General features: G+C 39.3%; 1 protein-coding gene across 3 annotated transcripts; it reads left to right on the forward strand.

The window, feature by feature from the left end:
- The first annotated feature begins 5,918 nt into the window (after positions 1 to 5,918).
- Positions 5,919 to 13,148, forward strand: kif9 (kinesin family member 9). Of its 3 annotated transcripts, XM_084565747.1 has the most exons (20): positions 5,919 to 6,267; positions 7,191 to 7,350; positions 7,437 to 7,543; positions 7,624 to 7,854; positions 8,165 to 8,248; positions 8,357 to 8,449; positions 8,582 to 8,729; positions 8,856 to 8,920; positions 9,016 to 9,093; positions 9,181 to 9,249; positions 10,399 to 10,503; positions 10,618 to 10,673; positions 10,790 to 10,877; positions 10,968 to 11,092; positions 11,338 to 11,502; positions 11,588 to 11,793; positions 11,975 to 12,133; positions 12,244 to 12,323; positions 12,508 to 12,612; positions 13,013 to 13,148. In XM_084565747.1, the coding sequence occupies exons 1-20, from the start codon at positions 6,172 to 6,174 to the stop codon at positions 13,115 to 13,117; spliced, it is 2,325 nt and encodes a 774-aa protein (XP_084421873.1). In that variant the 5' UTR covers positions 5,919 to 6,171; the 3' UTR covers positions 13,118 to 13,148. The 3 variants fall into 3 exon arrangements, with proteins under 3 accessions (XP_084421873.1, XP_084421872.1, XP_084421871.1); XM_084565746.1 differs by lacking the exon at positions 5,919 to 6,267 and having other exon boundaries at positions 7,017 to 7,382; positions 7,460 to 7,543; positions 8,357 to 8,729; XM_084565745.1 differs by lacking the exon at positions 5,919 to 6,267 and having other exon boundaries at positions 7,276 to 7,543; positions 8,357 to 8,729; positions 12,514 to 12,612.
- The last annotated feature ends 14 nt before the right edge of the window (positions 13,149 to 13,162 follow it).

Raw genomic sequence — 13,162 nt, forward strand, 5'->3', positions numbered from 1 at the left:
GGTTTTTTATTATTTTTTTATTTTTTATTGTTATTATTTTTTACATATATATCTAAAAAAAAATGTTGAGGTAATTTAATAATATAATGTCAGAATTAATGTGTAAAGAGTCAATATGTTAACAATTGTATGCCAAATAAAGTAAAAAATAAGTAAATAAATTCAGTACAAGCCAATGAAGGCAAAATTGCCCCCAAACTTTTTCCGGCCCTTCCATAAAGCAAACACATTCATCTTTGCATGGAATTTCTGGGTACAAACATATAGTTTCAATGCAAGGCTTCAGCTGATGTTCCACAAAGAAAACCAGAAAATCCTCACATTTGAGAAGCTTAAACCATTATTACTGTTGAGTTTCTCTCAGATTTATTGTAGTGGAAAGAGGAAGCAAAAATACAAAAAAAAAAAAAAAGAGAGATTCTTGTGAACGATGTCTTAATCTGGGTGGGAGTTCTCCTGTCAACACTCCTCAGTTAGACTTTAAATGTGTTTGGATCTGTTGAGCTGAACCCACTGCTGTCAGTCTTTTGCAATTTCCTGGAAGAAATAAGATGAAGAATATTTGAGTTAAAGAGAAAATAACTTTGAAGTTGAAAACAAAATGAATGAGATTAACATTTGCACTCAATATATCAAGTGATTCATTCAGAAACATTTAAGGGTGCTCCTTTCCTATTTTGTATTGAACTGTGTCTTACCTGTTGGTCCTCTGGGTTTGCAGTTGTTGGAGGGAACCCATAAGGATTATCAATTGCCTCCACGGTACCATTCCCCTAATGGGAATAATATCAGAGCAACACTTTACACTGATGCCAGTCTGTTGATAAATGAATCTTCACAGTCTTTTATTTCAACACTTCTCTTCCACATCTCCAGAAAACTGCACCATACTGTATGTTAATCATTATTTTACTGAGGTAGTTCTGCCTACCTTCACGCCAACATCTGTTAATACACTTGGCGGTGGTCCCTAAAACAGGAGGACATCACACTTTAATAAGAAAACATACACATGATATTTTTGTAGCAGTGTGTTTCTGCCAGCTCGTCAACTTTGGACTTCAAACTGAACAGCAAAACAAACCTCCCACAGAAATAGTAGTACTATGTATTGAAAAAAATAAATAAAATTGTACTAAGTACTTTTAGTCAAGTTTCATTCTTTCTTCTCACACACACAGTTTTATTAGATAAGATCAAAAAATGTAACCGTGGAAGATACTCAATTAATATTCAGCTCATTGTAAAATACTCTCAAGAAACAGTTGGACAAAGTGAAATATGCTGGACATCATATAGTCAGTGTCAGTCTTCATTTTTAGAGTCAAACTCATCTTTGAAAGTGGCTGCTATTATAAATTAAAAGAAAAAAATAAATAGATCCTAAACATAGACGCTATAGATAACACACAAATGGATATTTCTTTTCTTCCATAAGAAGTATCTTTGTCTCTCACATGATCTTTCATTTGCACAGGAGATTATGTTTTATGCAAACAAATCAAACTGTCCATCACTATCAGAATATACCACACTGACATAATTACATTACTTTCATCTGCAACGTCTACGTACCGTTGATGTGTCGTTTGTCTTGTTAGACCCCTCCATTGGTATTATCCCAGTTAAAGACATCTGAAAGTAAAATTTAAAAACTTTTAATTTAGTCCAAGGATATTGCAGTCTTAGCTTAGCGTCTACAGTTAAAGCCAGAAGTTTACCTTTGTCAAATACATTTAAACTTTCTTCGCTTCCATACCTTTGGCCTGCAAAGTAACATTTAATGTGATGTACGGTAAGTTAAACTAATTGAATAGATCAAATAAGAATTAGCAGAATTAAGTTGTAATGGAAGGTCAAAATGAACAAAAATACAACTTATTAATAAACACACGACATTAGCAGCGAGTGTTTTAATTACGTGAACTTTGTTGATTACCTTGCTGACATCTACTGCTTCAGGTGCTTTTGGGGCTGCCACAAGAATTCCAGCTAAAACCAACAATGTAAGTCCTCTCATCTTGAAAATAAACTCCTGTCTGCTCATTCACCCTCTTTGTAGTATCAGTGTGACATGAAGTTTGAGTTCTGGGCTTTATTAGTGGCTTCATAACAAAGTCCATCTTTTTACATTTTTTGTTGATTTAGTTAATGTTGGCCTAAAAGTCAAACTCCTAGCTTCATATCAAAGTCCAACTCACTCAACTTTTTTCTTTCATTTATTTTTTTTGCATGTTTTGTTGATTTAGTTGATGTTAACAAAGTTAATGTGTGACTGGTTATTGCATCAGTTAGCTAAAGCCCCAGATATTTTTATATAATCAGAGCTAAAGCAACAATGAATTATAGGAATGCATTTTTAGATGGTGTGCAAAAAAAAGAGTAATCCGATTACATGTCACTTTTTGTATTGATCTGTGTCAGTTGTACAATATCATTTAGAGGCATGTCAGATTCTGTGACAAAGCCAGGTGTCAATGCACTTTGTAAGAAAACTGGACGCTATCAAATAGGACTTGAAAAGTTTTTATGAAGAAAGAAAGACTTTCAGACCTTTGGAGTAACCCCCCAACGACCTGATGAGTTGTCTTTTTGTGTCCGTATCAACAAATAATTCGGTACAAGTCAATGAAGGTAAAATTGCCCCCAAACTTTTTCGGGCCCTTCCATAAAGCAAACACATTCATCTTTGCATGGAATTTCTGGGTACAAACATATAGTTTCAATGCAAGGCTTCAGCTGATGTTCCACAAAGAAAACCAGAAAATCCTCACATTTGAGAAGCTTAAACCATTATTACTGTTGAGTTTCTCTCAGATTTATTGTAGTGGAAAGAGGAAGCAAAAATACAAAAAAAAAAGAGAGAGATTCTTGTGAACGATGTCTTAATCTGGGTGGGAGTTCTCCTGTCAACACTCCTCAGTTAGACTTTAAATGTGTTTGGATCTGTTGAGCTGAACCCACTGCTGTCAGTCTTTTGCAATTTCCTGGAAGAAATAAGATGAAGAATATTTGAGTTAAAGAGAAAATAACTTTAAAGTTAAAAACAAAATTAATGAGGTTAATATTTGCACTCGATATATCAAGTGATTCATTCAGAAACATTTAAGGGTGCTCCTTTCCTATTTTGTATTGTCTTACCTGTTGGTCCTCTCGGTTTGTAGGTGTTGGAGGGAACCCATAAGGATTATCAATTGCCTCCCAGGTACCATTCCACTGATGGGAAAAATATCAGAGCAACACTTTACACTGATGCTAGTCTGTTGATAAATGAATCTTCACAGTCTTTTATTTCAACACTTCTCTTCCACATCTCCAGAAAAGTGCACCATACTGTATATGAATCATTATTTTACTGAGGTAGTTCTGCCTACCTTCACGTCAACATTGCTTTCCCTGCTTTGCGGTGGTACTTAAAACAGGACGACATCACACTTTAATAAGAAAACATACACATGATATTTTTGTAGCAGTGTGTTTGTTTAATCCTACAAGCTCGTCAACTTTGGACTTCAAACTGAACAGCAAAACAAGCCTCCCAAAGAAATTGTAGTACGATACACTCCATTTGGAAACTAAAGATCAAAACTATATATTAAAAAAATAATAATAATTTTACTTAGTACTTTTAGTCAAGTTTCATTCTTTCTTCTCACACAGTTTTATTAGATACGATCAAAAAATGTAACTGTGGAAGATACTCAATTAATATTCAGCTCATTGTAAAATACTCTCAAGAAACAGTTGGACAAAGTGAAATATGCTGGACATCATATAGTCAGTGTCAGTCTTCATTTTCAGAGTCAAACTCCTGTTCAGGGTCGCGGGGTCTGCTGGAGCCTATCCAAGCTGTCTTCGGGCAAGAGGCGGGGTACAGCCTGGACAGGTAGCCAGTCTTTCGCAGGGCTAACACAGAGAGACAGACAACCATTCATACTCACACGCACACCTACGGCCAATTTAGAATCACCAATTAACCTAATGAGCATGTCTTTGGACGGTGGGAGGGCTGCTATTATAAATAATAATAATAAAAAAATAGATCCTAAACACAGACGCTATAGATCACACACAAATGGATATTTCTTTTCTTCCATAAGAAGTGTCTTTGTCTCTCACATGATCTTTCATTTGCACAGGAGATCATGTTTTATGTAAACAAATCAAACTGTCCATCACCTTCAGAATATACCACACTCACATAATTACATTACTTTCATCCACAAAGTCTACGTACCGTTGATGTGTTGGTTGTTGTGTTAAACCCCTCCATCGGTATGTACTAAACTTTTAATTTAGTCCAAGGATATTGCAGTCTTAGCTTAGCGTCTACAGTTAGAAGCCAGAAGTTTACATACACCTTTGTCAAATACATTTAAACTTTCTTCGCTTCCATACCTTTGGCCTGTAAAGTAACATTTAATGTGATGTACGGTACATACACAACATTAGCAGTGAGTGTTTTAATTAAGTGAACTTTGTTATTTACCGTGACCAAATCTCTTTTCTTCAGCTGGTTTTGCTGCTGCCACAAGAATTCCAGCCAAAACCAACAATGTAAGTCCTCTCATCTTGACTCCTGTCTGCTCATTCACCCTCTTTGTAGTATCAGTGTGGCGTGAAGTTTGAGTTCTGGGCTTTATTAGTGGCTTCATATCAAAGTCCATCTCACTCAACTTTTTTCTTTTATTTATTTTTTTGAGCACGTTTTGTTGATTTAGTTGATATTGTCCGAAAAAGTCTAACTCCTGGACTGTCACGTGACTAAATCCAACCAAGGTTTAAGACAAACCTTGACTTCTTTCAAACAAATGCATCTGTCTGAACCACCATTGCCAAGAACGTTGGACCCTTTCTAAACTTGCTTCTCCCACCAGGTCTACCCATTGTTGATTAGTTTGTTGTTTCTTTGAACCCATGCTCATTTTTGAGTGGTTTGACACTCCGCTTTGGCCACTGAAAGATAATGAAAACAAAGAAAAATTCAAGGACATGATAGTGTTTGGACAATAAGGACACTGACATCGAATTTCAGCAGCAATAAATAAATTAACCAGTTTCACAGAAATTGCCTGACCTCTACAGTGGCATGCACACTGGCTTTAAGTTCAGAGGACTGCAAAGGTAGTGAAGAGCTTTATTTAGCAGGTTAGACTGAACATATTTAATGTAGTTAATTTAACTATGGAATCGCTTTTGTTTTGGGAATCATTCAATGCGTGGAAAATGTCAGCTACTCTTGCAGTTGGTATAGTGAGAGTTAATCCCAGCAGACAGGTATCTGATTACCTGTCACTCTTTGTATTGGTTGTACGACGTGGTTGTAGAATACCAATTTTAGATATGTCAGATTGTGTGATGAAGGTACGTCTGAATGCACTTGATAACGCAAACTGAAGGCTTGCAAACAGAACTTGCCAAAGTTTTACGGGGAAAGTTATGCTTTCAAAACTTCGGAGGATGCCCACAACATTTTAGTTTTTACTAGAAATGTTGTTTTATTGACAGCAAAACTCCGCGGCGCAGCTGTAATCTCTACATGGAAGTCACATGAATTAAAAGTCACACAAATCTCTGTTGAATGGCCTCATGCGATGATCATGCATCTTAAACATTTTACTTTTAAAACTGTATTGTAAAGTTTAAGAGAAATTAATTCAAAAAGAGCCCTTATAATGCATTCTGATTGCTGTTTTTCTGCTGCTGTACTGATGCTTCTGGATGCTGACTTTTCCTCAGGATCTTGGGAATCCACTCACTAATATATTGATTTACAATTAAATCACAATTAAATGATATTAGTTAATATTTTAATTACTGTTTAATTTTAAATCTCTGTGTAATAAATGGATTCATTCGCTTTTGAACCATTGACTGTTTTGAACAAGTCTCAAAAAGTCAGTTGGCGCAGTGCGCGTGCGCGCCGTGCCACTGAGCAAGTGTGTGCCGTATGGGCGCGTGCCGTCTTGATCGTTGCCATGGCGCTGGATAGGAACTACAGACTGAACAGAGAAGGACAGGAGCGGCCAAAGTGACCTGAAATGACTCGACTTCACCGCAAAATGTCACCTCCGAGTAGTTCAGGCAGACGTAGTTTTTATTTCTGGAGAGTGTGATTCGGAATTTTGTCCTGTTGCCGTTGTGTGTGTTTTTTTTGTTTTAACCGGTGCTATGAGCGGTCCTAGCGGCGAGGTCGGAGTATTCGTCCGGATCAGACCAACCGCCAACTTCGCTCAAGACCTCATTCAGTGTCTTCCTGACGGGCAGGTAGTTAAATATCCCTTTTAACAGCACTTCCAATAAAATTTAATTCAAAGAAACAGATACAAATGTAATAAACGGTTAAATTCACCAAAAAAACGTATGCTTCGTGTGCGCATGTGGACAGGTTTTAACTTGTCACGTTCATGGCAGCAGTTTTGACGTAGGACCGCAGTAGGAGCACAGGTGTAATTAATAACATTAATGATAGCTGGTCCTTTTTAAGTTGTCCTGTTATAAAGCCCATGTTACTGACAGTTTTACGGTAGACATCTTGACTTGTCATAGCCGGTGGAGCATGTATTAATGGCCGCCATTAATACAGGTGTAACCTATCTTTTTGTTATGGCAGCCCTCAGTAGATTAGTCAGGTATTCATCGCACAGGATGTGGAGTTTTATTGTGAAGGGGTGACCGGAAGTGTTGTGGTGGTTGCCGAGGGAACTTGACGGATGTGGAGAGAAATAAAAGTACGGCACTGTTGCCGCTGAAGACGGCCATTCGTGTCCGTTTGTTGTTTTATTATTCACCCAGTATAGGCGCCCTGAATACTCGGTCACACTGGTGGCAGCGGTGGGATTTTCCCTACGTGGAAATTAAACAACAAACGGACACGAATGGCCGTCTTCAGCGGCAACAGTGCCGTACTTTTATTTCTCTCCACATCCGTCAAGTTCCCTCGGCAACCACCACAACACTTCCGGTCACCCCTTCACAATAAAACTCCACATCCTGTGTGACGAATACCTGACTAATCTACTGAGGGCCGCTATAACAAAAAGATAGGTTACACAGGTAACGAGTCAAAATATCTGCCTCGAAAAATATGCGTACTCACTTGGATTTATCCTAACAGGGTGCCATCTGTATTAGTTGCACTCACCTGCCAAATCATTTTTTTGTGTGTGTGTGTTGTTGTTGTCACTCAGACTGTGAACATATATCAAAGAAGAGACTACAGGTCCAGGAAAAGTCAGTTGAGCTCCTGGTCGTTTCGGTTGGAAGGGGTCCTGCATAACGTGTCCCAGGAGGAGGTGTACACCAGAGTGTGTAAACAAGTGGTACTGGGAGCACTGGATGGCTATAATGGTAGATCTGTTGGTCAGTCCATTGGTGATTTGGTGAGAAAAGACTTTTATTTTTTATTTTTTAAGTCCATCTTGTTTTTCTGCCAGGTACAGTGATGTGTTTTGGGCAGACAGGTGCAGGAAAAACGTACACAATGACAGGATCTACAGAGTCATTCAAGCAGAGAGGGATCATTCCTCGGGCCCTTCAAGAAGTAAGTCAAGACTGTGACAAATGTTTGCTTCTACTAATGTACGACTCTGACTGTATTTTACATTTTAACTTTGTATTCAGGTGTTTCAGGAGGTGGAGAAGAGGACCGAGCACGCGTTCTCAGTGCACCTGTCCTACCTGGAGATCTACAACGAGACCCTGGGGGACCTGCTCTCATCGCTGCAGGGCTCACCGCACCTGTCCACACGGGGCATGATGGTGACAGAGGAGCTGGGCAGAGGAGTGTACATCAGAGGTCTGTCTCTTCACCCCATCCACAGCGAGGAAGAGGCTCTCAACCTTTTGATTGAGGTGAGGAGTGTCATGACCGGGCTAGGGGAAACCAGTACGTAGCATAAAGGATGACTTCCCCTTTTTCCTGCTCCCAAGAAGAGCCAGTGCCTCATTGAACTTGTAGTCCAGAGTAATCTTTGTTTGATATGAGATTAAATTTCGGGGTGAGTTTATCCAAAACAGCAAACAAAACAACTAGTAAACACATGTCTGAGATTCACAAACCTATGTTTAGCCATTATTAAAATTTAATGCTACCTTTGATCCAAAGTCTGTAAATTTTTATCAATAAACTGAATCTTCCTAAAGCTTTTCTCTCTTTTTTCAGGGAGAGATGAATCGCATTATCGGATCTCATGCCCTGAACAGGAAGTCGTCCAGGTCGCACTGTATCTTAACTGTGCATATTGAGGTATCAAACCAGTTGTCTACATGGTATACCGTGTAGTTTACTTTATTATTTCTCAAACACCAAGGTAGACTTTTTGTAAGCAGGAGAAAATGTTTCTTTTAATCACAGTCTCGCTCACGGACTTTGTCTAATGCCAAGTACATTACCTCCAAGCTGAATCTGGTGGATCTGGCTGGGTCTGAGAGGTTGGGAAAGACTGGGGTGAGTTTGAGAAAATTACTTTACCATTTGAAAAAAAAAAAGTATTTATTTATTTTTAGATCTTCCTCTCAAAATCAAAAAAAATTGATTATGGTGTTGCTTAACAGTTTCTCACTTCATGTCACCTTTCAGTCAGAGGGTCAAATGTTGACAGAAGCCACGTACATCAACAAGTCCTTGTCATTTCTGGAGCAGGCCATCCTGGCTCTAGCAGACCGTCGCAGAGACCACGTCCCCTTCAGACAGTCCAAACTCACACATGCCCTAAAAGACTCACTGGGTGGGGCTGCCAGGCCTTTGAGTTTTAAAAATGCTTTACACTTGATATTTTGTAGTCCACTTAACCTGCTGCTGTACATTAATAATTATAAATCACAATCTGTTTTGTTTTTTTTATTTTATGTAGGAGGAAACTGCAACACTGTGCTTGTGGCCAACATCTACGGTGAGGCGGCACAGATAGAAGAAACAGTAAGGAGTTGAAAAAATAATACTTATAGAAAAAGTTACTCATTACTGCACGTGGTGTTATGTCAGCTCTGGATAATAATTAAGTTTCTTTGTAGCTCTCTACTCTGCATTTTGCCAGCAGAATGAAATGCGTCAAGATCAACGCTGCTGTTAATGAACACATGGATCCGGCAGTGAGTTGACAAGAACTCACACATATTACAAAAAACCCCAGTCTATATATTACTGCAGTCATCAGACCACAGTTCTGTTGTGATTAGGTCCACATCAAGAAACTTCAGAAGGAAGTACAAATGCTGAAAGAGGAGTTGTCCATCCATAATACGCTGGTGAGTAGAGCCCACAAGAAAATGGCGAGACAGGATGCTACTCATATTTTTCATTATCGTTCAGCTGGCAACAAATTATTTAACCTCAACTGATGCAATGAGTAGCTTCTCATTTCTTAAACAACCATGTTGAAAGATACATCCCGTGGTCCCAGAAAATATGTTAGTCTGTCTGAGAAGGGTCAAATAATTGGCACAGATCAGAGAAAACATCTTAGAAGATTATAGGAACTACTAAAAGTGGGTTAAGAACTGTCCAATGCATTATTAAAAACTGGAAGGATAGTGGGGAACCATCGTCTTCGAGGAAGAAATGTGGTCGGAAAAAAATCCTGATTGATCGTGATCTGTGATCACTTACACGTTTGGTGAAATCAAATGGAAGACAAAAAAGAAAAGTAGAAGTCAGGGCTATGTTTAATAGTGAAAGTAAGAGCATTTCCACACGTACAATGTGAAGGGAACCCAAGGGATTGGGACTGAACAGCTGTGTAGCCTTAAGAAAACCACGAATCAGTGAGGCTAACCAGAAAAAAAAGGCTTTAAGTTACTCATCATAAAGATTGGACTCTGGAGCAAGAAGGTCATGTGGTCTGATGAGTCCAGATTTACCCTGTTCCAGAGTGATGGGGCATCAGGGTAAGACGAGAGGCAGATGAAGTGATGCACCCATCATGCCTAGTGTCTACTGTACAAACCTGTGGGGGCAGTGCTATGATCTGGGGTTGCTGCAGTTGCTCAGGTCTAGGTTCAGCAACATTATGTACCCAAAGAATGAGGTCAGCTGACTACCTGAATATACTGAATTATTCCATCAATGGATTTTTTTTTTTCTTCCCTGATGGCACGGGCATATTCCAAGATGACAATGAACAGTTTCTCACCACAGAGTCCAGACCTTGACCCCATTGAGAATCTTTGGGATGTGCTGGAGAAGGCTTTGCGCAGTGATCAGACTCTCTCATCATCAATACAAATGATGGGAGAATCAATGCCACAGCGAATGTGTGCTATAATCAAAGCTAAAGGCGGTCCAACGAAATATTAGTGTGTGTGACTTTTCTTTTGGCCAGGCTGTGTGTGTGTGTGTGTGTTAGTTTGTTGTAGAATTTAAAAAAAACAACTTTTTATTCATCTTTTCAACACCAGGTAAATCGACCAAGTATCACATATGAGCCGCTGTCTGAAGCCCAACTAGCTGAGGTCCAGAGCCAGGTTCAGATGTACCTTGAGGGAAGCCTGGACGAAATCAGTGTGAGAACATAACAAAGAACATGGCTATTAATATTTTTGTCTGACATTACAAATGTTGGCTTAGCTCCTCCGTTTAAGACTTTAAATTTCTCTTTGTATTCCATCTTATTACAGATCATAAGTATCAGGCAGGTTCAAGCAGTGTTTGCCCAGTTCAAACTTGCTGTGCAGTAAGTATCCTCTCACCCCAACTTTTAAATACTCTTTACATTTAGACGAATTTCTGAACAAAGCTCTATGTGTTAATGATAAGTGATAAAGCATGTTTGTGTCTGTATCTGAGCAGGGAACAGGAGCAGAAGGTTAAGGCTCAGCAATGCCACACCAACAACCTGGTGAAGAAAGACCAAAGTACTAACACAGCTGCTATTAAGGTCTGTCTACATTTAAGGACACGAAATGATCAGTTTTAATAATGTTTCTATGATGTAACAGTAACAGACTGAACTTTGGATGTTGTAAAGGAGTGTGATACCAGAAGTAGCCCTGAGGATGTGGAGGCTGGCAGCTTTGAGGGGTCACAGAAACAGACCCATAGTCCAAGTTCATCCAAAGCCAAAGCTAAGCCAAAGTCCAGGGACAAACAGAAGTAAGTGAGCATTTTAGGCTGAAACAAAAAGGTGTTAAAAATGTTTCTGTTGGTATCATATTTTTAAACAGTGTATCTAAGGTGGTGGTGTCCTTTGTGAATATGTAAATCTTAGAGAAAAGACGATTCTTTTATTTAATTTCTTTTTATTATTTTTTTCAAATAATTGCTTGGGGGAGCTAAAAATGCAATATTATATTAAATGCACTAGTAGTTTTCTTAATGGCTCATTCAATGTGATCCAGCCCAAGCAAGAGACAAGGAGAAGGGACTCCGGTTTCAAGGAAGCGTTCAGAGACTGCCTCCAAATCAAAGCTGAATTCTGTCCAGATGCCTGAGAAGGAAGAAGAGACACAAGAACCCGACACTGATATCCAGGACGTACAGGAATCACAACTAGCTGCCAATGTGTATATGGATATCTATTAAATCCTCAAATCAGATATCTTTGGTAGTTTTATATGTGGAATATAAAGTGCTCCTGTCTCTGCTCAGGTCTCCTCTGCCCAAAGCAGAAGCATTTGAGGATTTCAAGGTGGGACAAGGCAACAAGATTAACCTTATCCTTAAGGAGAACAAGGCTGTTCTGCTGGAACGCCGCAGTCTTCTTCGACAGCTCACGGAGGAGGTCAGTGCCGTTAAGAGAGCCATTGACTGCACAACCGCCACCTTACAGCAGCACGAGATGAGAAGAGACGGAGGTACTTTACATGCATTACAAGAAAAAAAAGTTATTAAAGTTGTTAGAGATTTAGGTTCAAATTTAACCCCAAACCTAAAGACAGAGTTGGACACGCAGCATAAAGTGAGCTTGTATATGGAGGCATCTGCCAAACTGTGATACTGAAGACTAATACATATTTTCTTTGTATTTGAATGAAGGTCGGTATTTTGATGTGGAGTCAGATGCCTCTTTATTGGTACAGCTAGGAGAGCTTAAGACACAGTACCGGCAGAGATATGAGGTACTGCGTAACATCAAGGCCGAGGTCAACTACTGTGAACACCTTGTGGATCAGTGCAGAGTGCGCCTGCTTTCTGGTCAGTTCTTCACAAAGTCTTTAGTAGCTGCTGCCTTTCTTCACAGCATTGGAATTGAAAAAAACTAACAAAAACACAAGTTAGTTCAATTAATCTGTTGTGTGTCCCAGAATTCGAGACCTGGTATAAGCGGTCTTTCCTGTTACCTGAGGAGGAGCTTGATGTAACTGTTGACAAGAACTGCACACGGGTGGGTCTGCCTCACACTCAAGGGATTAAAATAAGTATATTCATTGCCACAACACATTTTTTTATGAAAATGTTGAAAACAGCAGGTTGAAGTGCAATGAAAGCCAAGTAAAGGAAGCTATTTGTGTAAAATTTACCAGAATTGTTTTGCTGTAATAATTGATCAAAGTCTCTGATGTTCCTAGGAACAGGACAGTCTGCAGTCTTTGGAGCAGCTACAGTCGGAGCTTCTTACCAGCAGCCCCAGCTCAGAGTCCTTTTACAATGCCCGCCACAGGATGCTGAAACGGGTGCGTTTCTTGTTGTTACACATCTATTGAACAACTATTAATTAATAGTGTTGAAGACACCAGAGATGAGCAGAGTAACAAGTTAGGGCTGACAAAATTACCACGGATTAATCGATCATCATGATTAATCTGGTTAAAAATTGCAATTAACCCATCTGCAGCATGTTATCTTTATCGGTTGGTTCTGCTGTCTGTCACTACCAGATCAACTGCCCATTTGTGCATGCACAACGGTAAGTCAACTTAGCCAAAGTGCCTGAAATGCGTTGCCAGAGACATTCAGAGTCATTCTGCACTGCAGATGGGTTAAAATTTTTAATCAGATTAATCACGATGATGGATTAATCCGCGTTAATTCTGACAGCCCTCTAACAAATACAACTTTGATATGTGCTTGCAGAGGAAAAGCAGAGTCCCGTCTTACAGCCCAGCGCAACAGAACACATCTGCAGGATCTGGTCCAAGAAGACTTCCTCAAATTCTGCCTGTTACCAAACTTAAGTGAGTTTTATGTACAAGCTAAACTCTGCGACGCTCACAAATGCTAAAA

Source organism: Chelon labrosus, assembly GCF_963514085.1.
Source record: "Chelon labrosus genome assembly, chromosome: 18".
In the NCBI taxonomy this organism is placed as follows: Eukaryota; Metazoa; Chordata; class Actinopteri; order Mugiliformes; family Mugilidae; genus Chelon; species Chelon labrosus.

What these genes read in the sequence shown, in the direction of transcription:
- kif9 (XM_084565747.1), top strand. Translation starts at nt 6,172, where the DNA reads ATGAGCGGTCCTAGCGGCGAGGTCGGAGTATTCGTCCGGATCAGACCA. An exon ending in CGAGATGAGAAGAGACGGAG is followed by an intron (nt 11,794 to 11,974) that starts GTACTTTACATG and finishes ATTTGAATGAAG; the next exon opens with GTCGGTATTTTGATGTGGAG. An exon ending in GCCACAGGATGCTGAAACGG is followed by an intron (nt 12,613 to 13,012) that starts GTGCGTTTCTTG and finishes ATGTGCTTGCAG; the next exon opens with AGGAAAAGCAGAGTCCCGTC.